The sequence below is a fragment of the Chiloscyllium punctatum genome, chromosome 4 (assembly GCF_047496795.1).
Source record: "Chiloscyllium punctatum isolate Juve2018m chromosome 4, sChiPun1.3, whole genome shotgun sequence".
Lineage (NCBI taxonomy): Eukaryota > Metazoa > Chordata > Chondrichthyes > Orectolobiformes > Hemiscylliidae > Chiloscyllium > Chiloscyllium punctatum.
The window spans coordinates 30,756,288-30,782,393 of NC_092742.1; the positions used below are offsets into that span (position 1 = coordinate 30,756,288).

Here is a 26,106-nt window from a genome sequence, read left to right on the forward strand (position 1 = left end):
GGTATTATCGCTGGACTATTAATCCAGAGACCCTCTTAATGGTTCAAATCCTTCCATAGCAGATGGTGGAATTTGAATCCAATAAAAATGTCAAAGAAAGAATTCAGCAATAATCAATAATTCCATTGTCGACTGCCATAAAAACCAATCTAGTTCACTAATGTCCTTTAAGGAATTAAACTGCCAACCTTACCTCGTCTGGCCTACATGTGACTCCAGAGCCACAGCAATGTGACTGAGTCTTAACTATCCTCTGGGATGGGCAAATAAATGCTAGCCTAGCCAGCGATGCCCTCATCCCATGAATGAATTTTTTTTTAAATGTGGGGATAAGATGGTAAAGGCAGCATATGGTATGCTTGCCACCATCATCTGGGGCTTTGAGTATAAGAGTTAGCAAGTCATGTTCCAATTGTAGAACCTTTAGTTAAGCATTATTTGGAATACAACATGTAGTTCAAGTTGCCACAAGTAGATAATAAAATGAGAGACATGGATAGGGTCAATGTTTGGGGCCTTTTTCCCAGGATTCTAAATTACTTACAGTGTGGAAACAGGCCCTTCGGCCCAACAAGTCCACACCGATCCGCGCAACCCACCCAGACCCATTCCCGTACATTTACCCTTGCACCTAACACTACAGGCAATATAGCATGGCCAATTCACCTAACCTGCATATTTTTGGACTGTGGGAGGAAACCGGAGCACCCGGAGGAAACCCACGCAGACACGGGGAGAATGTGCAAACTCCACACAGTGTGTCGCCTGAGGCGGGAATTGAATCCGGGTGTCTGGCGCTGTGAGGCAGCAGTGCTAACCACTGTACCACCGTGCCACCCATCAAACATCAAATACGAGGGGACATAGGTGAAAGGAAAGAGGGGCAAGTTTAAAGAATATATGCGAGGATATTTTTGGTTTATATACCGAAAGCTATAAATGCCTCAAATGTGCTGCTAGAGGTGGCGATAGAGCAGATATAATAGCAATGTTAAAGAGGCATTTAGACACACATGAACAGGCAGGGAAGAGATGGACAAGGACCACATGCAGGCAGTTGGGATTACTTTAGAATGGCATCAAAGTTGGTGCAGACATGGTGTTCAAAGGGCCTGTTTCTGTGTTATACTGTTCTATGTTCTATGTGATCAGCCATAATCATATTGAATAGTGCAGCAGGCTTGATGGGATGAATGGCCTACTCCCATTCTTATGTTCCTGTTTTGGTCACTTGGAGTTTTGGCATGTAAGTACAATTTTTCATAACAAATAACTTCAACTCTATATTTTCATCAAGATAGAAGCACACGTAAGGAGTACTGTATACATATAACATGGAAAGATCTTTTGACTTTTATATTACCTCTTGCCTGATGGTTTCCTTTGGTAAAGCATTAATTACAGTCAGGAGAGTCTCCAACCATGCATTACTGACCACTGGCCAAAAAAGAAAACATAATGAGCTTTGATATTATTGAACATTGAGAGTTTAATATATTGCAAAATCAGCTCCACTGTCTAATCTTATAAATTAGTGCACAAGCTATGTGATGGGCAGTTGCATAAAAGGTTTTGAATTTTACACATTTTTAAAATGAATACTTATAATAAGGAAACAAAATAGTCATATCTGGTAGAGTTTCCATTACTTGGTTCAGTTTATCAACCTAAGAAAGACTATTAAAGGCAGCACTCCCTTTTATCATCAGGAAGTAGTCCCAATGAGCATATGAATGCAGCAGAAATGGTCTTTAACGTTTCAAACATGTATTTTGACAATGCTCAAAGAACAAAGAAAATTTCAGCACAGGAACAGCCTTTAATTCCAAGCCTGCGCCGATCCAGATCCTCAATCTAAACCTGTCGCCTATTTTCTAAGGATCTGTCTCCCTTTGTTCCCTGCCCATTCATGTATTTGTCTAGATACATCTTAAATGGCACTTCTACCTACTCCACTGGCAATGCGTTCTAGGCACCCACCATCCTCTATGTAAAGAACTTTCTACACATATCTCCCCTAAATCTTTCCCCTCTCACTTAGTAATTGAGTCTCCTGCTCTGGGCAAAAGCTTATTGCTATCCACCCTGTCGATACCGCTCATGATTTTATAGACCTCAATTAGGTCCCCACTCAACCTCTGTCTTTCTGATTAAAATAATCCTAATCTACTCAAACTCTCATCATAGCTTGCACCCTCCATAGCAGGCAACATCCTAGTGAACCTCCTCTGCACCCTCTCCAAAGCAACTGCATCCTTTTGGTAATGTGGTGACCAGAACGGTACACAGTATTCCAAATACTGGCTGAGCCAAAATCTTATACAACCGTAACATGACCTGCCAACTCTTGTACAAGATACCCCGTCCGATGAAGGAAAGCATGTTGTGTGCCTTCTTTACCTGCGTTGCCATCCTTCAGGGAACAATGGACCTGAACAGCCAGCTCTCTCTGTACGTCAATTTTCCCCAGCACTTTTCCATTTACTGCAGTTCACTCTTGAATTGGATCTTCCAAAATGCAGTATCTCACATTCAACTCCATCTGCCATTTCTTTGCCCAACTCTCCAATCTATCTACATTCTGTTGTATTCCCTGACCGTCCCCTTCACTATCTGCAACTCCACCAATCTTACTGTCATCTGCAAACTTGCTAATGAAACCACCTATATCTTCCTCCAAATCATTATGTCTTCCTCCATTAAATCATTATATCTTCCTCCAAATCACAAACAACAGTGGTCCCAGCACGGATCGCTGTGGAACACCACTAGTCACAGGTCTCCATTTTAAGAAACTCCCTTCCACTACTATTCTGTCTCCTGTTGCTCAGCCAGTTCTCTATCCATCTAGCTAGCACACCCTGGACCCCTGGCACACCTTCTCCATCAGCCTACCATAGGGAACCTTATCAAACGCCTTACTGAAGTTTATGTAAATGACATCTACAGCCCTTCCCTCATCAATCAACTTTGTCACTTCTTTAAAGAATTCTATTAAGTTGGTAAGACATGACCTTCCCTGCACAAAACCATGCTGCCTATCACTGATAAGCTCATTTTCTTCCAAATGGGAATAGATCCTATCCCTCAGTATCTTCTACAGCAGCTTCCCTACCACGGATGTCAGGTTCACCAGTCTATAATACTGAATTATCCCTGCTCCCCTTCTTAAACAAGGGAACAACAGTAGCAGTTTTCCAGTCCTCCGGGACCTCACCCGCATTCAAGGATGCTGCACGTATATCTGTTAAGCCCTCAACCATTTCCCTCTCTCACTTCCCTCAGTAACCTGGGATAAATCCCATCCAGGCCTGAGGACCTATCCAGCTTAATGCCTTTTAGAATACTCAACACTTCCTTCCTCCTTATACCGATTTGACCTGGAGTAATCAAACATCTATCCCTCACCTCAACATCCGTCATGTCCCTCTCCTCAGTGAATACCGATACAAAGTACTCATTAAGAATCTCACCGATTTTCTCTGGCTCCATACAATAACTTCTCTCCTTCGCCCTTGGGTGGGCCAACCCTTTCTCCAGTTACCCCCTTGCTCCTTATTGATAAAAGGCTTTGGGATTTTCCTTAACCCTGTTTGCTAAAGGTATCATGACTCCTTTTAGCCCTCTTAATTCCTTATTTCAGATTAGTCCTATATTCCCGATATTCTTCCAAAGCTTCGTCTGTCTTCAGTCGCCTAGAACTTATGTACACTTTCTTTTTCCTCTTAGCTAGTCTCAGAATTTCACCTGTCATCCATGGTTTCCTAGAGTTGTCATTTCTACCCGTCATTTTCACAGAAACATATCTCTCCTGACCTCTAATCAACCTCTCTTTAAAAGCCTCCCACATATCAAATGTGGATCTACCTTCAAACAGCTGCTCCCAATCTACATTCCCCAGCTCCTGCTGAATTTTGGTACAGTTGACCTTTCCCCAATTTAGCATTCTTCCTTTAGGATTACTCTCGTCTTTGTCCATTAATATTCTAAAACGTACGGAATTGTGATCACTATTCCCAAAGTAATCCCCGAATGAAACATCAACCACCTGGCCTGGCTCATTCCCCAACACTCGGTCCAGTATGGCCCCTCCCTAGTTGGAGTACTGCTCTAGAAAACCCTCCTGAATGTTCTTTACAAATACTGCTCCATCTAGACCTCTAACACTAAGTGAATCCCAGTCAGTATTGAGAAAATTAATGATGGATGGTTTTTGGACATCCTAAGTTTTAAGAATAAATAGTTTGAAACAGCTTTTGGCAAAGAAAATGTTTTTCAGATATAAATGCATAGGGAGTTTGCAGGGACAAAAGGAGGGAAAAATATTTGCAAAAATTATCCATCCCGGATGTAAAATGCAATCAACAATTTTAACATTTAATTACATTTTGATAATACATCTTAAGAAAAATCACATCTCGATTTAGTTTATTGTGCTCAAGTCTTTATTTAGATATGGTTAGTTAATATGAATTCTCACAAAAGAAAAGAAAGCACACAATGGAGAAAAGCCTTTCTGTAAAATTCTGTAAATCCTCTTTTTATACAGAGTTTTAATCTACTCTGCTATGGACCCTGTCCACTTATTTCACTACCTGAGGGAATGCTGCCAAATGTATTACTAATTTACATAATCAAGTTCAGCATCTCAACATAGTAATCCTGCATTGATGCCCTCTATATGCAAAGTTCTGCTTCTTCATTGTGGAATGTTTATTTGTGCGATCAAATTCACAACCATTTACAATCATGTAACATTCCCGTCAGAATTTAAGGAATTATTATTTAAATTATTTAAAATATCTGTAGAATAAATGCTGGCCTAGCCAGTGACGCCTTCATCCCGGGAATGAAAATACATGTTTCTCAAAATCTTTCTCCTGCTCCTGCCAACTTCAATCCCCTGACTAATCATTAATCTCTCTCTCTCTCTGTCTTAAATACATTCAATGCTAACACAAAAGTTAAAGGTCATAAGCATTTTACAATTTTGGCAATATACTTCATCTTAACTTTTCTGGTAACAATCATTTGCAAAGATATAGCAAAATCATTTTTAGAGCAGCAATTCTTCAGTTTAAGAAAGACTAAAAGTCACATAATTGAATTTAAAATTATACTGTTCTCAATATGTAATGAAGAACATAGCTCACCGTTTTTCTTAACAGTTAACCTGCAATAAACTGACCTGTGTCTCTGTGATCCAAGTTTGCCAATATGATTGGGAGAAATGAATGTATATAAGCTGTAATGGAAACTAACTCTTCTTGCAAGATGGTAAGGAAAGAAACCGCAGCAGCTAATTGCATCTCCACCCCTGCAACATGCAGTACCTCCTACAAAAAAGAGGCTTTCATGAAAAGAAACAGTAAAATTGCTAGAAAATAACTTAGCTCACATTATCTTTGAGATATTATAAATATATATTAAAATAAATGGCATAGCAGAATGACTTAACATCTTATTTAAAAGAGAGAAAGCATCCTTTCAACATCAACATGGTCACATCAAGTTCCTACAAACCGCATTGAGATCATCATTGGCTTATTGGCTTTAATGGTATTGGTTGAAGTACAAATACGAGGGAGAACTCCAACATATATAGGTCCAACCTACTCAACTTGTCCTCAATAAATTCCCTCCTTGTCCAGGATCAACCAGGTGAACTCTCTCTGGGCTGCCTGCCATACCAGCAGCAGTCCCATTAATTTTGTTTTCAGGTACATGGACCTCAAAGGTCAAAGTGAGGAAGATAAACCTGTTCACTGTGTTCGAGATGTGGTCTGATGAGTGCCTTGAATAGTTTTGGGAAGACTTGCCTTTGAATTAAAAGCCAATAGTCCATATGCCTTCCCTATTGCTATTGTGTTATTTAAGCATAAGGGCTCCCAAACCCCTCTGTACTGCAACTTGCTTCAGTTTTTCACCATTTCAATCGTATTGACATTTTATTCATCCTATCAAAGAGCATTTTCCTACACTGTATTCCACCTATGAAGTTTCTGCCCACATCATTTATAAAGTGACAATGAGATATGTCAATAAGCTAACTAGCCTATAATTACCTGATGTTTTCTGTCACTGTTTGAATAAAAGTTTTACCTTGTCAGTTTTCCAATCTTCTTAAAATTACTACCAGTGCATCACCATCTCTATGGATATTTCTTTGAAAATCCAAGCATGCAACCCAAAAGGTCCAAGAGACTTTTCAGCCATTAGTATTTCTTCTCTCATGATAGTTATTGTTTTTACTTCCTCCTTTCACAGTCTCTTTTAGCCTCTTGATTTAGTATTTTTGGAATACTATTAGTGTGTGCACCACCATGAAGACTAATGCAAAGCATTGATTCACGTCATCCGCTATTGCCTGGTTCCCATTATTTCCCCATCTTCATTCTCCGAGGGGCTCAAATTCACTTTGTCTCTCTTCTCATATATTTAAAGAAGCTCTTACTGTCAGTTTTTTATATTGCTTTCTTATCAGCTCTCAGTTCATTGCTCCCTTTTTATAACTTTTTTGGTTATATTTTGTTGGTTTTTAAAACGTTCCCAATCTTCTGATTAACCACTGTTTGCCACATTGGATACCCTTTTCTTTCAACTTAATGCTACCCTTAACTACTTTGGTTAAGTATGTTGGTTTATTCCCTTTTAAGAATCTTTCTTCCTCACGTATGTCTTTGCAGTGAGTCATGAACTATTTTCTGAAACACCTGGCAATAATCCTCAGCAGTCTTTTCTGCTAAACTCTTTTCCCCACTCCACACCAGTCAATACTTCCCTCATTCCTATGTAATTAATCTTACTTAAATTTGTTTTCAGATTAAGGGCGGCATGGTGGCTCAGTGGTTAGCACTGTTGCCTCACAGCATCAGGGTAGCAGGTTTGATTCCAGCCTCGGGTGACTGTCTATGTGGAGTTTGCACATTCTCCCTGTGTCTGTGTGGGTTTCCTCCGAGCACTCTGGTTTTTTTCCCCACAGTCCAAAGATTTTCAGGTCAGGTGAATTGGCCATGCTAAATTGCCCATAGTGTTAGGTGAATTACTCAGAGGGAAATGGGTCTGGATGGGTTACTCTTCGGAGAGTTGGTGTGGACTGGTTGGCCTGAAGGACTTGTTTCCACACTATAGGGAATCTAATCTAATCTTAACACAGTTGTTTCCAATCCAGGTTTCTCACTCTCAATCTGAATGCTAAATTTTACAATGTTATGATCACCAGGGGATCTTTTATTCTAGGAACAGTTACTAAACATTACCAGATCCAAACTATCCTGATCACTGGTTGAATCCACAGTACAGAGGAACCTCGATTATCTAAAGAACATAGGCAGGGAGTACTTTGTTTAGTTCAATGAATTCCGGATAATCAAATGACAGATAATATAGTTTAGACAAGCATTGGGACCTTCGTATCTTGCCCGATAATCTGATATCCGGATAATCGAATGTCGGAAAATCGAGGTTCCTCTGTATATTTTTCTCGCATATTGTTCTGAATACACCTGATGAATTGTTCTGAATACACCTGATGAATTCTTCTTCATGGATACCTTTGCCGATTTGTTTTTCTCAATCTACAAGATTAAAGTCACCCATGATTAATGTACCATCTGTTTTATATAGCTTCACTATCTTCTGATATATTCTTTGTCCCACAGAACACCTTCTGTTAGGGGACATACAGACTACTCCTATTTCTTACCTCTAGCCATTTGGATTCTGCATCATCCAAATCAAGAATATTTCTTGCTATTACACCGATTGTATCTCATACTAACAAAATTATGTCATCACTCTTCCTTTTCTGCGTAAACTTTTAAAATGTCACATGCAGACATATAAAATTGGATTAGACGCAGATCTCTCCTCATCAGAATGCTCCCCAGAATCAGAGGCACTTTTGTGTTTTTTAGTTCTAGTCATTTAATCTGGTATTCACCTTCCATCTTCTTTTCTTTTGCCTGAAATACCCTCTCTTTATCCTCTCTCTGTAGTGCTCTTGATTGTTTCTTTTCCAAACTTCCATTTCCTTTTCTATTTTAAGCTATTCCTCTGCAAGCAGTTACAACCAGTCATTAATTTCTAGGAAGCAAGAATCTTCATTATACCCACAACTAACTTGCATTTGAATATAGGGTGCTGTAACTTGCAAGGCAATGGACCAAGTGCTGGAAGATGCAGATAGGCAGGATAGATATGTTTTGACCAGCACAGACACGTTAAACACATGGATCTCGTCTATTTGGACTATCTCTGACTTTATGATGCATTCAGCTTAATAGTTATGGTGACATTGGCGGGCTTTGAAGTATCAAGGATATTACGATCCCACAACTGCAGCAGTCATCCTTTGATATTACATTTTATGTCATCACTTATCATATATCACTTATCATGCATCATCTTAATGGATTCAATAAATGGTGGCATGTTGCACATTTTCCCAAGTGCCTATTGTGCTTGTCTACCATATAAGTCGTCTATATTTTGTTTCAATACTGTTAGATGTGAAAAACCTACTCACTTAAGAGTGAAGAAGACCAAATTTTGTCCATGTTTTGAAATACAAGAGCAGAAGAGAGAAACAATGATTATTCAGCTTCTCCATTTAAATTAGAAATGATTGTAGAGCTAAGTAAAAGTAAGGCTTTGGAATTCTAAATACTTTTGAAATTCCAACTTTTCAGGTGCCCACTTGGTGTTTTAACATTTAATTATCTAACAGTATCTACAGGGCTAACAGACAGGGTATATAATTTAGTGCCTGCCAACAAATGTAATAATGATAAATAATGATTTCTGAAATAGGTCAGGGCTGGGGTCAGGCATGATTTCATATGGGTGTGCAAGAGGTATTTTATTGGAGCTGGGCCATTGCAGGTCACAATTTCAATTAAGCAAAATTTGATTCCTTAAGCGCAAGTTGCCACTTACTCTAATTTTGGGCACCACTCTTCGAATTGTCTCTGAGGTGTTCTGCCGCATCAGGTTTGGTAGATTAACAACAACACTGGTTCGCTGCACATCTTGACCAGAACTGCAAACAAAACAACTGCACTTAAACCTGCAAACTGAGCATCAGGCAGATAATGCAAAAGCAGATTTTGTGTGTGTGTTTACACAGACATGCACATGGATGAGGTTAAATATGTTAACTCCTGTTGAAAACAGACATCTTATAACATAGCACACTGTTGATTGACAAACGCATCAAATAGTAAACACTTTTAAAACTATAGATTAATTAGTCAGCTGATCAAGCAGATCCTTGGGCAGAGGAAAAGGGTTAACATTTTTGGTCATGCTATTCATTAGTATTCTAATTAACAGATCATTGGCATGAAATGTTAACTGTGTCTCTCCTCGGATGCTGCTTATCTACTGAGCATTTCCAGAATTTTCATTTATTATTTCAAGTTTCCAGCATCCACAGCATTTTTCTTTTGGATTAATTTGTTAATACATTTTTCTACCTGTGTAATCTAAAGATGGAATTTTAATGTTACAATTAGTTATTCAATTCACTTTTACACTTAATATATGAAGTAAATGCAGGTATGCAGAAAAGGTTAGAGATAAAGTGTTACTTGCTACTCTCAAATGATACTGGACTTATGAAATTAAGCACTCTGTCATAATCACAAAACAATAAACAAATTGAAGAGGATCAAAAACCAAAAGGACAAAATAATCTAAAATTAATTTGTTCAAGTTTACAAATAGATTTCTAATTATCAATATCTAACAACAGTAAATTGTCAATGTTTCTAAACTAACAGCAGTTTCATTGAAACTGTACTGCATATGATCAGATTACTTATAGTGTGGAAACAGGCCCTTCGGCCCAACAAGTCCACACCGACCCACCGAAGCGCAACCCACCCAGATCCATTCCCCTACATTTACCCCTTCACCTAACACTACAGGCAATTTAGCATGGCCAACTCACCTAACCTGCGCATTTTTGGAGTGTGGGAGGAAACCGGAGCACCCAGAGGAAACCCACGCAGACACGGGGAGAATGTGCAAACTCCACACAGTCAGTCGCCTGAGGCGGGAATTGAACCTGGGTCTCTGGCGCTATGAGGCAACAGTGCTAACCACTGTGCCACCGTGCCGCCCACAACCTCTCTGCATTTATCTTCAAATCCAGCAGGGTCAACCTACTAGCAATTTGTTTCAGATAAAGTGTAACATTAAAAACTATATAAATGATCAACAGCTGCATATTATCTTCTTGAGAACATTAATGTTGTGCTCTGTACTAACTCTCCTAAAAGTAAACTGCAAACCCTAAATATTCAAAATGAAAACAAATACTGAAAATACATTTACAAATGACCATTGGCTACTTAAAAAAGAAAAACTACTTGTTAAACACTTCATGGAGCTATTAACATTTTTAGTAATACTTAACCTCATTGAAGTGTCAATGCAATTAATGAGTTTCAGCATCCAATCATTAGCATTAACTGTTTCTTAGAATGTTTCCTCATGTGGCAATAGGGACTAGCAGCGATTAAAATGGAAAGTTCTGGATGTGGACATGAATGGTTAACTCAAAATCTAAATACCCAACTCTCTGCTTGTTGGTCTCAGAATATAGAATTAATAATACTGTTGAAAATACACACTTGCCAACATTTGCCTAAACAAAATAATCTCAGAAACAGAAAGAAGAAAAGATTTGCAAACACAAGGGTCGCTATTCAATCCCTTGCATCACTGCTGCTGAGAGTTATCCAAAGTCAAAAATCACACAACACCGGATTATAGTCCAACAGGTTTTGGAGTCCTGCTTTTGAAGTCCTGCTCCTTCTTCCTTTCTATTGAACTATAACCCAGTGTCATGTGATTTTTGACTTTGTCCACCCCAGTCCAATACCGGCACATCGAAAGTCATCCAAACTTTCCTTCCAGCTCTTGCCCCATTGATTACAAACTTCAAGTCCAAATCCATTTTTAAAAAAATTCAATGCTGTTTTGGATGATGAGTTCCAGACACTCAACACACTTTGGTTGAAAAAAAACACCAGCTCCCCCCATACATCTCTTTACCAATTACTTTAAACATATGCTCCAATAAATAGCCTCTCAGATAATGGAAATAATTCTTTCCTATCCACCCTAGTTAGGTCCTTACAATTTTATGCATTTCAATTGAGAATCTCCTCAGCCTTCCCTGTTCCAACGAAAACAAAATCCTACTTATCTAATCTTTCTTTGCAGTTAAAATGTTCAATTCCTGCCAACATCTTTGTAAATCTCTTCCGTACTCTTGAATTGATCACATCCTTTGCAGTAACTAAAACTGTAATCAGAATTCTAATTTGTGTTTAATGCATGTCCAGCATAGCCTTCTCGCTCAGATAACTCAGATCTCAGCCAATAAAACAAAGTATTAAAACATTTTCTTGACCTACAGCCTATCTACCAATCCACGTACCTTCATGAATCTGTGGACTGACACAGCGGACGCCATTTCTCTAGCCCTACACTCATCTCTAGAACATCTGGATTAAAAGGATACCTATGTCAGGCTCCTACTCATCAACTGCAGCTCTGCCTTCAATACTTTAATCCCTACCATTCTGATCTCAAAATTCTCAGAGGTCTCCACTTTGCCCTCTGCAACAGAATCCTCAGCCACAATAATCCTCAACACTAGAGCCCCACATGACTGCACTCCCTGTGCATCCTCAACTGTACAGCCAACTTCCATGCGAACGCCATCTTTAAGTTTGCTGACGATACCATCGTTGTAGGCTGGATTTCAAAGAATGATGATTCAGAATGCAGAAAGGAAACAAAGTGGCTTGATGACATGGTGCAATGATAGCAATCTCTCTCTCCCAATTTCAGCAAAACAAAAGAACTGATCACTGACTTTAGGAACAAAGGAGGAGGACACCTATCTACAACAATGGAGCTGAGTTGGAGATAGTTGGCAGCATCAACTTCCTAACAGTGACAATAATCAACAATCTGTCCTGGACTTCCCATGTAATGTGATGGTCAGGAAGGCACAATAAAGCCTCTTCTTCCTCAGGAGGCTAGGAAATTCAGCATGTCCATAAGGACTTTCACCAACTTTTATAGAAGCATTCTGTCTGAGTGTTTCATAGCTTGGTACGGAAACTGCTTTGTTCAGGACCATAAGAAACTACAGAAAGTTGTGTGCACAGCCCAGGCCATCACAAAAGTCAACCTTCTGTCCTTGAAATCCATCTACACTTCTTGTTGCCACGAAAGGCTGCCAACATCATCAAAGTCCCCACCCATCCCAGTTATACTCTCTTCTAACCTCTTCCATCAGGCAGAAGATGCAGAAGCTTGAACACAACAGGTTCAAGAACGGCTTCTTCCCTGCTGTTATTAGACTGCTGAATGACTCTCTAATTTCAAATCTAATGTTGATCTTACTTTGTGCACCTCCTGTGCAGCCATAACCTTGTATGTCTCGATCTAAGCAACCTATGATCTCTATGTCCTTGTTTGCTATGATCCAACTGTACTCCTTGCAAAACAAAACTTTTCACTGTGACAACAATAAATCAAATCAATTCTTTGCTCCATCTGTTCATGTATACATTTTTGACATACTCGCATCAATTCTGCATTCTCTTCAGGTTGTAAGCTTGCTCGCTGAGCTGGAAGGTTTCTTTTCAGACGTTTCACCATCATACTAGGTAACATTATCAGTGAGCCTCTGGTGAAGCGCTGGTATTATGTCCCACTTTCTATTTATATGTCTTGGTTTCTTAAGGTGGGTGATATCATTTCTGGTTCCTTTTCTCAGAGGATGGTAGGTGGTGTCCAAATTGACATGTTTATTGATGGAGTGCCGGTTGGAATGCCAGGCCTCCAGGAATTCTTGTGCATGCCTCTGTTTAGCTTGTCCTAGGATGGATGTGTTGTCCCAGTCAAAGTGGTGTCCTTCTTCGTCTATATGTAAGGATACTAGTGATAGTGAATCATGTCTTTTGGTGACTAGTTAGTGTTCATGTATCCTGGTGGCTAGTTTTCTGCCTGTTCGTCTGTTATTACAAAAGAAGAGGAGAATAACAACAGACTCCCATTCCTCGATGTCACAGTAGAACAACCAGTTAATGGTGAACTTCAAACCAACATCTACAGGAAAACAACACACAGACCAAATACTTAACTACAGAAGCAATCATCCCAACACCCACAAACAGAGCTGTATCAGACATTATTTCAACAAGCCACAACACACTGCAGCACCCAGGATGTACAAACAGCAAAGGAAAAATACCTATTCAGCATATTCAAAAAGAACAAGTACCCAAAACACAGTCCACTGATTTCTCAATAACAAACTCAAACAAGCAGACACAACATGCCCAGAAATTCTAGTCACATTACCTTACATCAAAAACATATCAGAAATTACTTCCAGACAACTCATACCTTTTGGCATCATGGTAGCCCACAAATCTACCAACACACTTAAACAGCAACGAATGAACCTAAAGGATCAGATACAAACAACCAGCAAAACTAATGTCCTTTACAAAATACCATGCAAGGACTGTAACGAACAGTAAATCAGAAAAACAAGCAGCAAACTAGCCACCAGGATACATGAACACTATAGCCACCAAAAGACATGACCCACTATCACTAGTATCCTTATATACAGACGGAGAAGGACACCAGGTTGACTGGAACAACACATCTATCCTAGGGCAAGCTAAACAGAGACATGCACGAGAATTCCGAGAGGCCTGGCATTCTAACCAGAATTCCATCAATAAACACATCAATTTGTACCCCGTCTACCATCCTCTGAGAAAAAGAACTGGAAATGATATCACTCACTTTAAGAAACCAAAACACATAAACAGAAAGCAGGACATAACACCAGCACTTCACCAGATGCTCACTGATAGTAATTAGTGTGGTGATGAAACATCTGAAAACAAACCTTCCAGCTTAGCACGCAAACTTACAACCAGAAGCTAAGCTACAAATCTTCTCAAAAATCTGTAACCCCTTACTTTGTTTATCTTGTCTAAAGTTGTTAACTCATATTTGCCATTTGTCAACCCAAATAACCACTTCATTAATAATTTCCTGCACTTTACACCTTTCTTTCTCACTTTCAACTATATGCCGAATAGTAACATCTTTATTGCAGCAAGGGCAATAAAAACAGAATTTGCTGGAAAAAGCTCAGCAGATCTGGGAGCATCTATGGAGAGAAATCAGAGTTCAGGTTTCAGGTCCAGTGACCCATCCTCAGAACCCAGCAAGGGATTTAGTACTAAGATCACCAAAACCCCCAGGAAATAACTTTCTAGTCACAAATATACCCACTTCCTACCACAATCAATTTTGGACCAGGCTTGCATTTTCCTTTTGTATCTGATGAACTTTTCATTCACTATTCTGTAACCTAATCAAAGGCCTTGCTAAAATCCACATAGACTGTATTAAGTATTCACCCTACCTGCTATCTTGTCAGAAAATTCAAAATTAGTATCACAAATGTTCAGTTATATTATTACAAATATGGGAACAAACTAATCACCATTTAGAAATACACACATAGAAGCCTTTAACCAGTTCTCTCTGGTCAGAATGGGATCTAAACATGAACTCTTTTTCTCTCTCTCTCCGCAGATGCTGCCAGACTTGCTGAGCTTTTAGGCAAGAAATGCAGGATGGATATTAAGAGAAATGGTTAATTGCAGCTCTATCTATGAGGGCTGTAGAAGCAGAGGCAACAGAATGATTTCAAAAGAAAATTAGGCATTGTAAGCAAATAAACTTACAGGGTTAAGGAAACAGATCAGGGAAATGGGATTGATTAAATTGCTCTGCAGAACTGGCTCAAAGGTAGAAGACAGAGGGTGGTGGTGGAGGATTGTTTTTCAGACTGGAGGCCTGTGACCAGTGGAGTGCCACAAGGATCGGAGCTGGGTCCTCTACATTTTGTCATTTACATAAATGATTTGGATGCAAGCATAAGAGGTACAGTTAGTAAGTTTGCAGATGACACCAAAATTGGAGGTGTAGTGGACAGCGAAGAGGGTTACCTCAGACTACAACAGGATCTGGACCAGATGGGCCAATGGGCTGAGAAGTAGCAGATGGAGTTTAATTCAGATAAGTGCAAGGTGCTGCATTTTTGGAAAGCAAATCTTAGCAGGACGTATACACTTAATGGTAAGGTCCTAGGGAGTGTTGCTGAACGAAGAGATCTTCGAGTGCAGGTTCATAGCTCCTTGAAAGTGGAGTTGCAGGTAGATAGGATAGTGAAGAAGGTGTTTGGTATGCTTTCCTTTATTAGTCAGAGTATTGAGTACAGGAGTTGGTAGGTCATGTTGCAGCTATGCAGGACATTGGTTAGGCTACTGTTGGAATATTGCGTGCAATTCTGGTCTCCTTCCTATTGGAAAGATGTTGTGAAACTTGAAAGGGTTCAGAAAAAATTTACAAGGATGTTGCCAGGGTTGGTGAGTTTGAGCTATAGGGAGAGGCTGAACAGGCTGGGGCTGTTTTTCCTGGAGCGTCGGAGGCTGAGGGGTGACCTTATAGAGGGGCATGGATAGGATAAGTAGACAAAGTCTTTTCCCTGGGGTGGAGAGTCCAGAACTAGAGGGCATAGGTTTAGGGTGAGAGGGGAAAGATATAAAAGAGACCTAAGGGGCAATGTTTTCACGCAGAGGGCGGTACACGTATGGAATGAGCTGCAAGAGGATGTGGTGGAGGCTGGTACAATTGCAACATTTAAGAGGCATTTGGATGGGTATATGAATAGGAAGGGTTTGGTAGGATATGGGCCAGGTGCTGGCAGGTGGCACTAGATTGGGTTGGGATATCTGGTCGGCATGGACAGGTTGGATCGAAGGATCTGTTTCCATGCTGAACATCTCTATGACTCTATGAGAGTGTTGGCATAAAATTGGACTGTTCAGCAAGCAAGAAGTTCCCCAAAATACAGAATCTTCTTGCTGTATTTTGCCAAAATCTATAGTTTGTATTATTCTCACGAATCTATAAAAACCATTGATAATGTTATTTGGTTCCAAAAGGAGTCCCACTACTGGGCACGCAGTTTAGCTTTGTCCTGAAGATCACAAATTACCTGAGGTTAGAAACACTTGTCCTAATATCTGTAAACATAACTTAATAGATGAACTGTCATTGTAGAAACGTTCCAAAATGACTCAGCTTCAACTATTTTTAAAGTACAATATTTCTAGCTTTTTGCTTATTAGGATTGGCAGTCATTCCTTCAACTGCCTCGGCCACAAGCTCTGGCATTCCTTTGCTGAATCGCTCTCCCTTTAAATGTTATAAGTCATGGATCAAGCTTCCAGTCCCCTGTCCTAATATCTTATGTGGCTTTGTGAAAACATGTGTTTGATGACACTGCTGGGAAGCATCTTAATGTAATTTACTATATTCAAGTTGGTATATGAATGGAAGATATTGAGCAGCCAGTTGAGAAGCTTTGCTGATAATGTTTTATTTCCATTATAACAATCAACAATAAGGGGCGATTATTTTCATTTATAATGTCCTGCTCTTAGATTTCCTTACTCGTAACAGAAACTGGCCTGCCTGGGACTGTACATAGCTTGATTAAAACGTAGCTGAGAGCAACTGAATTGAACAGCTATACATAATAAACAAAAAGGTAAAGTGATATAGTTCTTATTATTTCCAGAAATTCTGCATAATAAAAACAGCGATGATGATATTGTGCATTTAATGCTCACTACTAACACTGTATGATTCAATAATAAATTGCCAGTGCTCACAGAAAAATTATTGTTGCAAAAAGGTTCTACTTTAGCAAGTTGTTAAATCTGCCATTTCAGGTAACAACTTTGTGAATCCTTATAGTAATTTTATAAAAGTAGTTATTGAAACAATATCTACTCAGAGTTGTCACTGTAGCAGAGTAAAACTCTAGGTCATGAATAAAACTAGTAAAAATAATTAGGAGAGACAAATTTCTGAATGTCAGAACTCAGAAACCCTCTGTTTACACGTCTGGTAACAAGCATTTGGTCCACGATATCTCATAGCAACACCATTTACAGTTCAGGCAGCTTGGCCATGTTAACTCCACCATTTATCATTCAAATGACCTGTCAAATCTGAAGTGCAAATTCTCTTACAGAATTAAAAGTCTTAGCTGAGATGTTGGGATAAAACAACCAAAACATTTTTTTATTTTTGATAAGATTCAGAAGCAGGAGTGCACGTTTTTTCTATTTAAAGCTTGTCATAGTGAAAGAATTTATACCTTTTAACCCTTATTTAATGCCAATTTAGAACAGGACTACTTGTATGTACAGAGTTCAAGCTGGGCAAGACCACAAAATGCTTAGTCTTTGGTCTATAGGATTGACGAAACATCTCAAGGGGAAGGAGCTGCCTAGGAACGTTATCTTCCTCCAAATAGAGTCATAGAGATGTACAGCATGGAAACAGACCCTTCGGTCCAACCTGTCCACGCCGACCAGATATCCCAACCCAATCTAGCCCCACCTGCCAGCACCCGGCCCATATCCCTCCAAACCCTTCCTATTCATATACCCATCCAAATGCCTCTTAAATGTTGCAAACGTACCATCCTCCACCACATCCTCTGGCAGCTCATTCCATACATAAACCACCCTCTGCTTGAAAAAGTTGCCCCTTAGGTCTCTTTTATATCTTTCCCCTCTCACCCTAAACCTAGTTCTGGACTTCCCTCTCCCAGAGAAAAGACTTTGTCTATTTATCTGATCCATGCCCCTCATAATTTTGTAAACCTCTATAAGGTCACCCCTCAGCCTCTGACACTCCAGGGAAAACAGCCCCAGCCTGATCAGCCTCTCCCAGTAGCTCAAATCCTCCAACCCTGGCAACATCCTTGTAAATCTTTTCTGAACCATTTCAAGTTTCACAACATCTTTCCGATAGGAAGGAGACCAGAATGGAACACAATATTCCAACAGTGGCCTAACCAATGTCCTGTACAGTTGCAACATGACCTCCCAACTCCTGTACTCAATACTCTGACCAATAAAGGAAAGCATACCAAACCACTTTTTCACTATCCTATCGACCTGCGACTCTACTTTCAAGGAGCTATGAACCTGTACTCCAAGGTCCCTTTGTTCAGCAACACTCCCTAGGACCTTACCATTAAGTGTATAAGTCCTGCTAAGATTGCTTTCCCAAAATGCAGCACCTCGCATTTATCTGAATTAAACTCCATTTGCCACTTCTCAGCCCATTGGCCCATCTGGTCCAGATCCTGTTGTAATCTAAGGTAACCCTCTTCGCTGTCCACTACACTTCCAATTTTGGTGTCATCCACAAACTTACTAACTGTACCTCTTATGCTTGCATCCAAATCATTTATGTAAATGACAAAGAGTAGAGGACCCAGCACCGATCCTTGTGGCACTCCACTGGTCACAGGCCTCCAGTCTGAAAAACAACCCTCCATCATCACCCTCTGTCTTCTATCTTTGAGCCAGTTCTGTATCCAAATGGCTAGTTAACCACCTAATTTTATTAAATCTGAGCTGTGCTTTAAATCTTCCAGATAATTTAAGAGTCTGGGATTTCTCTCTCCAGAACATATATTTCCCACTCAAGTGGAGGAGTATATGACTATCCCATCCAATCTCCAAATCAAAGGCTCATGCCCTTGCATACTTACAATTCAGTGCAGCAGCTGTGAAGGATGATCTTCCAGCTCTAGCTATGAAATGTGTTTTTGAAATCAAAAAGCTCATGTGACACTTTAAGTGCCTTTGACTGAAAGCATTCACTTCACTGATATGACAAGAAGACAACTAGTGTGCACAACATAACAGTTATGCTTGCTTGAACAATGAAATTCCTGCTGAAGGGCAGCAAATTGAAGCTATATGGGTAGTATTATGGAATCACAGAGGCTGGCAACCTGCAAGTAAGCACAAAGTGAGTGAGTGCTGAAGAAGCAAGCTAAGAGTCATAATATGCATCCTGTGTAGATGTGCACGTAGCCCTGCATGCAAAGTGGCCTGCCAGAAGCGTACAAGTCTAGGATGATCCTGAGCTCCAAAGTGAAGTGTTGAAGAGCTGATATAGTGCTTGATTTGGTGCAACAGCAGGCGGGTGATGTGAAAGGCTTGCAGCATGTCACTGATGACTTGTGTGGATGAAGAGTGGAAGAGGATGGTGGCCAAAGACAATGCAGGGAAAATATGGTGAAGACAGAGTTGCATGATGTCCAGAACAAGCAATTGCCGAGTTTCAGCCATCAGTCTGACTTGTATGTTGGGAATTTGCACCATCTAGTTTCTCAGGGAAGGAGAGGAAAACTGAAAGTTGTGCATAAACAAGGTGAGCTCTTAATGAGACGCAAATACATTGGAACAGGGTGGCCACCACTTATTACTGAGATTTTGAAATTACCATTGGAAATTTAAGGGACCTTGAGTCATTTTATCTTCTCTGTACTTTCCCAAATTTCCAACCATTGCCCATGCCACACCAGGGAAGGGAAAATTCCACGCTTAATTTTTTAAATGGCTAACAATTAAAAAAAGAATATCAGCAGTAAATAATGTGTGGATGCTTTTCAATTATCATTGACAAGCTACAGAAGTATTACATCAAGCAATGGCATATAAAGTGCAAGGAAAAATAAAGTAAAACAGCAGATGCAACCTGGTGTTTCACTGCACCCACACTTCTTCATGCACTATTTGTTGATTAAAAAGAGGACAATTCAACTTGTCCCAACTCCCTTGCAAAGTCCAATTTATAGGCTATAAATGAGTAATTAACAGCAAATATGGTTCACTGTGTCACAATTTCACTTCATAGATGCAGTTTGGAAGTATGCCACACATTAACCTATTGACTTCTACAGCATAACGCTCGAAAATATAGACAGGGATGAGTCAGTTTACTGGAAATTACAGTCCATGCAAAGTGGAGTTCAAATCCAGGCTAAAATAGAAATCTCTTCTCATGATTATGCAGTTAACAAAAGCAGTTAGGCGTGTAGAGGTAGTACGGTAGAGCTGTCAATTTTTAATAAATGTGAAATTTATTCACAGAATCTCTACAGTGTAGAAACAGGCCCTTCGGCCCAACAAGTCCACACCAACCCTCCAAACAGTAACCAACCCAGAACCATTCCCCTACCCTGTAACTCTACATTTACCCCTGACTAATGCACCTAACCCACATATCCCTGAAGACTATGGGCAATTTAGTATGGCCAATTCACTTAACCTGCACATCTTTGGACTATGGGAGGAAACCAGAGCACTCAGAGGAAATCCACGCAGACAGAGGGAGAATGTGCAAACGCCACACAGACAGTTGCCCGAGGCTGGAATTGATCCCATGTTCCTGGCGCTGTGAGGCAGCAGTGCTAACCACTGAGCCACCATTCCGCTCAACCTTTATTCAGAAAGGTTGAGAGATTTATGAAACATTCACAAAAGTGAGTAATGGGTTGGGGTTGGTGGAGGATGGTGTGGGGGGTGGGGGTTGGTGATGGTCAGGGACAGCAATGATGAGAGAACATACTGTCAAACCGAAAATAACAAACAATTCAGTTAAAAATCACACAACACCAGGTTATAGTCCAACAGGTTTAGTTGGAAGTACACTAGCTTTCATAGCAACGCTCCTTCATCAGATGATAGTAGAGGGCTCAATCCCAACATAGAATTTATAGCAAACATTTATAGCAAAAATTGCTATAAATTCCGTGATGGGATTGAGCCCTCCACTATCACCTGATGAAGGAGCGTCGCTCCGAAAGCTAGTGTGCTTCCAACTAAACCTGTTGGACTATAACCTGGTGTTATGTGATTTTTAACTTTGTACACCCCAGTCCAACACCGGCATCTCCAAATCATGAATACAATTCAGAAAAGACCCAAAAGTAAAATTATGAACAAACAAAATAATTTTTGTTGTTACAACGAAAAATTACGTCCACCTGCACTTCGTATTAGGTGAAGCAGTGACATGGGGAAAATAGGATCAAGCCCAACCATGATCGATTGTAAACTTCAAATGCAATAAAATCTGGAATTGGAAGCTAGCCTAATGGTTGGTTGTTATACAAAAAAAAGGTTCAGTAATGTTCCTTAGGGAAGGAAATCTACCATCCTTACCCAATCTTACATACATATGACTCCAGATGCAAAACTTTGGCTAACTCTTTTCTGCCCTCCAAAATGAAGAAGTTTCAAGAAGATACGAGATGGGATTTTTGGCTTAATTACGAGAAGACTCAGACTTTGAATGGACTAGGAGGCCTCTATAGTATTAGTTGCCTAGAAATCCTAGTTGGACCGAGAATTCCGATTTACAGACCCAAGGTTCAAGTAAAGATGATACCCTGAAGCTGCAAGAGTTGCTCTTAAAATCCCAACTTAGTACAAGTCCCTGGGAACCTCTAAGAGTATTTCAAACTACCTGGTAAAACTTTAAAACACAATCATAGCTTTTTCTTAAGACCTGAATTCAAGTTGGTTGGAATCCGAACTATCATCAATCTTCAACGGATAGCAATTAAGCTTCATTGAGAGAGTAGACATGACAACTCATTAAATTCTATCCTTTGTTTTTTGGGGAGAAAGTCTTTTTTCCCCTACTCTTTATGCCCAAAAAAATCTCTGCAGAGACTTGTCTCATGTTTTATGAGTGTGTCTGTGTATAAAACTAAGGCAATAGAATTTTAATTTTGGATCACAGTTTCGGAATTAGCCAGTGTTTGCCACTGAATAAGTGTTTTTTTTTCCACAATAAACAGGCTATTTTCAGTTAACTAAAGAAGCCTGCTGGATTTTTCTTCTAATCTGCAAAGTATTACAAACCAGATCATTTTAATAATTGACACAACACATATATATTAATGGTGCGATGGTGTAGTTGGGCTCAATTATCAGTGGACTCTTGCCATCACAGTCATAACATAGCTTGGGGGCTTGAAACAACTTGACAGACAGCAGATTCATAAAACTAAACCTTTCTACCATCACCCCCAAGGAGGAAGAGTGAAAGGAAGGCAAGTAGCTGGGGTAAGGAAGGGACAGATAGGAATACCCCAAGAATTCCTCCTCAGGCTGGAAAGGAAGGTGCTGAGGGTAGGAATAAAAAATCAAAGGCCAAAGTGTTTCTGTCTCATTTACTCTAATAAAGTGGTACACCTTTATTTAGAATGCTTAAAGTTCCAATTGAAACCTATTGGGATTTGCACAAATGATTCCAACAGAAGAGACCAATATGAAAAACATCAAGTTGTAGCTAAAACTGCAAGACCAAAGGTAGACACTGCAGGAGAGGAGAATAAGCTATTTCTATTGGCTCTTCTATTCTTTTTATTTCTTTCACAATTTTCTCCTGCATCTGTAAGAACAGTGAAATCATAATTTATGACGAGTCTGCTAATTTAACAGGTAATTTTAACAACTTCAATAATCTATGATAATTTCTTGATCTTCAGTATCTGGCAAAGTAGGCCGTTTTCCTCCCTTTGTCTCCCTATGACTAGTACTTAGCCAGTACAGACACAATGGGTCGAATGGCCTCTTTCTTTACCGTAAAATTCTATTATTTGTGGGATAGTTGATACACTTAGCTTTTGAACTTAAACACAAGTTAGTGGAAATGTACATTTGAACATTTCATAAGTCTTCAATAGTTCACAACATTTCTAGTGTTTAGTTCAAGCACAAAGAAGCTGCAGTATACAATATTCAATTGGTTAGATCCCCATGACTTCCCCTTTAAGCACCAGCATAAAAGTTCACATCATATCATTCAAAGGCTCTTAACAAATCATCAGAGAAATAGCTATAACAAACTGGAACATCCTGTGACTTGATTTTTAACCAAAACAGGTGTTCTTCTAAAGTATTTTGTTAAATTATTTCTAATGTCAATTAAAATGTCATATTTTCCACTTACACATTACTTAACTTTTATAAACTTATTCGGTCTCAATATCATCCAACATTGTTCATGGATAGCCAAAAGCACCCAGAATTAGAGATAACTGTACATAACCTGCAAACTGATTTTAGATTAGATTAGACTCCCTACAATGTGGAAACAGGCCCTTCGGCCCAACAAGTCCACATTGACCCTCCGAAGAGTAACCCACCCAGACCCATTCCCCTACTCTATGTTTACCAGTGCACCTAACACTATGGGCAATTTAGCATGGCCACTTCACCTGATCTGCACATCTTTGGACTGTGGGAGGAAACTGGAGCACCCGGAGGAAACTCATGCAGACATGGGGAGAATTTACAAACTCCATACAGACAGTCGCCCAAGGCAGGAATCGAACCCGGGTCCCTGGTGCTATGAGGCAGCAGTGCTAACCACTGAGCCCCCATTTGTCGATAGTTTTGTGTATACATACCCCAGACATCTCTACTATCTAATTCCAAAGCACTGACATAAAAATATATTAAAAATTGATACTGGGAAACGATAACAACATTATCTTTCTTTAGTAGCTAGGTAAATCAATCATCATAGTCAACTATTTATAAAGTAAATTAAGCTTCAAGGAACACTTAGTGTCAGGTAAGTATTAATTGATAAATGACATGTGGTACTTCGTTTTTGTTTGGATGAAACAGAGCCATTCAGCACAGAAACAGACCCCTCAGTCCACTCGGCTATGCTGACCAGAAGTCCTAAATTAATCTAGTCCCATCTGCCAGCATTTGGCCTATTTTCCTCGAAACCCTTCCCATTCATATACCCATTCAAATACCTTCTTAATGCTGTAATTGAAGCAGCCTACACTATTTCCTCTGGCAGCTTATTCCATGAACACATCATGCTTTGTGTGACAAAATTGCTCTTTAGGTCCCTTTTAAATATTTTGTCTCTCACCATAAACTTATGCCTTCTAGTTTTTGACTCCCTACCCTGGGGAAAAGACCTTGACTATTCACCCTATCCATGCTCCTCATGATTTTGTAAACTTCTATGATGTCATTCTTCCACCTCCGAAGTTACAGATAAAATAGCCTCAGCCTATTCAATCTCTCCAGTCCTGGCAACATCCTAGTAATTTTTTCTGAACCCTTTCAAATTTAACAACATCTTTCCTATAGCAAGGCAGCCAGAAGTGAAGGCAAATAACCTAAACAAACACAATCCGTTATCTGAATTAGCAAACTTCCATTTAGGGGCAAATGAAAACGTATCCTTGGTTCAAAAAACATCATTATACCCTGATTTTGTTGCAGTAATGGTGAGTACGCTTCAAGCAACAAATTCCAACGTCAGTACATTCACAGCTAAATGCAAAAATCAAAGGTGCTGTGTGAGTTGCTCTGTTCCTCCAAAAGCAGCCATTTTGATAAGAAGCTCACACTGAACCACATGGAGTTGCAGTGCTTGCCCTACAGATAGCAACTAAACATGCTAGAGAAACTTGCCGCTTCTTCATTCAAGTACAAGTTAACTTGTCAAGACGTGCTAAGCTTCAACAACAAACAACAAACACCTTAGGCAATGAAACTTCACTGCCAAATTGTAGAACTGCATTTCATCAAACTTCAATTGTTGTTGGGATTTCTTTGAAAAATAAATCAGGTTTTCTTGGTATTCTTTCACTGTCTTTAACCTATCTTCTTTATCTTGCATTTATTTTGCTTTCTGTTAATGATTTAACACTGAATTCAATATCCTAACTTATACTTCTTTGTTTAGACTCTGTGTAGCTCATGTTCTGTCTAAGTTAACAAACCTTTCCTTGCCCATTCCACAGGTCCCAGTTATCATGTCAAGAGAGCTATTTTGTTCAGGATTACTATTAGCTGCACATAGCAATGTAAAAGCACATAGAAAGCCTGTTGGCATGTATAACCACAATGAAGTATGTAGGTTATTTGGTCACTACTTCTCAGAGTTTACAAACTCGCAAGATAAACAGAATACCATATTAAACAGGTTTCAGTTAGAAGTTCCTGGATTTGATTTTAAAAGCTTATGGGAAACACATCTAGCTTGGAAAAAAAGGGGTTTTTTTTAGGATTCAGTCTGGGACAGTTCTACAAAGGTCTTGGATGAAGATAAATTTATAAAGCAACTTTTCTCAGAAAGGAGAAAATAGTTAGATTTCTTAATAAGTTACTTTAGAAAAAAAAAGTTTAGTAATAGTGTCAGACCAGGAGTATTTAGGTAAAACCCTAAACTAGTCCAATGAGGACTGAGAACATTGAAGTTCAGGGTATGAAGGTCCCTGGAAGATACTATCAGATGTTCCAGGCTGGGAATGGAATTCATGTTAAATCAATTGTTAGAGAAGGAAATCTTTCTCCAGTGTAAGTACTATACAAGATGTGCTTTTGGGTACTATATAGGGATGTTTTTGGAATCACTGAAGCAGCATATAGGGGATTAATGATATGTTACCATGTGCTTCAAAATCTTTAAGTTTCTATTATAAATTTAAACTGTAAATAAGCTGACTTATTCTATTTTAGCTTCATTTCTTTGGCTTCTATTTTATTGTTAAACTCAGTTCTACAACACTGAGTGCTTGTTCTTCAGTAGGAATCTACCTATTAAAACTAAAATAAAACATGGTCAATCAAGACAGATTTTAGTCTGGGATCTGACTTGTCCACTACTAACATCAGCTGAAATTATAACACTTGTTTTTACCAATGGAATCACAACACAAAATGTTTACTTTTTTCAAACAAAAATAAACATTATTATATTTTAAAGATTTAACCATAACAAACATTATTCATTTAACATATCTAGAAACTATACACATATTCAGAATTACTTCCTATTTCCAAAAAGATTTTTCTTCTACGATATATCAATCTTATGGGATCATCCATATGTCTGTTGCAGTCCGTTGGAGAGTTTTCCTCAGTTCCAGCTTTTTTTTAAAGGTAAAACTGCCATTCAACTTATTTATACTACAGACCTTGTTCTGGTTATTTTTCCAGTATTCCCATGCTAATCAGCTGGCTACTTTCAAATGCAATAAGATACTGAGGTCTACCAGCAGCTTTAAAATTAGGGAACTTCCCAATTTCTGATCCTCCATAAAATTCAATTTGAAATTAAGCC

At 39.3% G+C, this 26,106-nt stretch overlaps 1 protein-coding gene across 6 annotated transcripts in view; it reads right to left on the reverse strand.

Moving 5' to 3' along the window:
• Positions 1-26,106, reverse strand: part of ppp4r4 (protein phosphatase 4, regulatory subunit 4) — a 185,097-nt gene that overhangs the window by 108,117 nt on the left and 50,874 nt on the right. For all 6 annotated transcript variants that reach the window (XM_072568280.1, XM_072568279.1, XM_072568278.1 and 3 more), the window contains 3 exons: positions 8,938-9,040; positions 5,189-5,336; positions 1,364-1,437 (listed from right to left, as the gene is read on the reverse strand). In XM_072568280.1, coding sequence (XP_072424381.1) covers positions 1,364-1,437; positions 5,189-5,336; positions 8,938-9,040 — 325 coding nt within the window. The remainder of the gene's footprint in view (positions 1-1,363; positions 1,438-5,188; positions 5,337-8,937; positions 9,041-26,106) is intronic.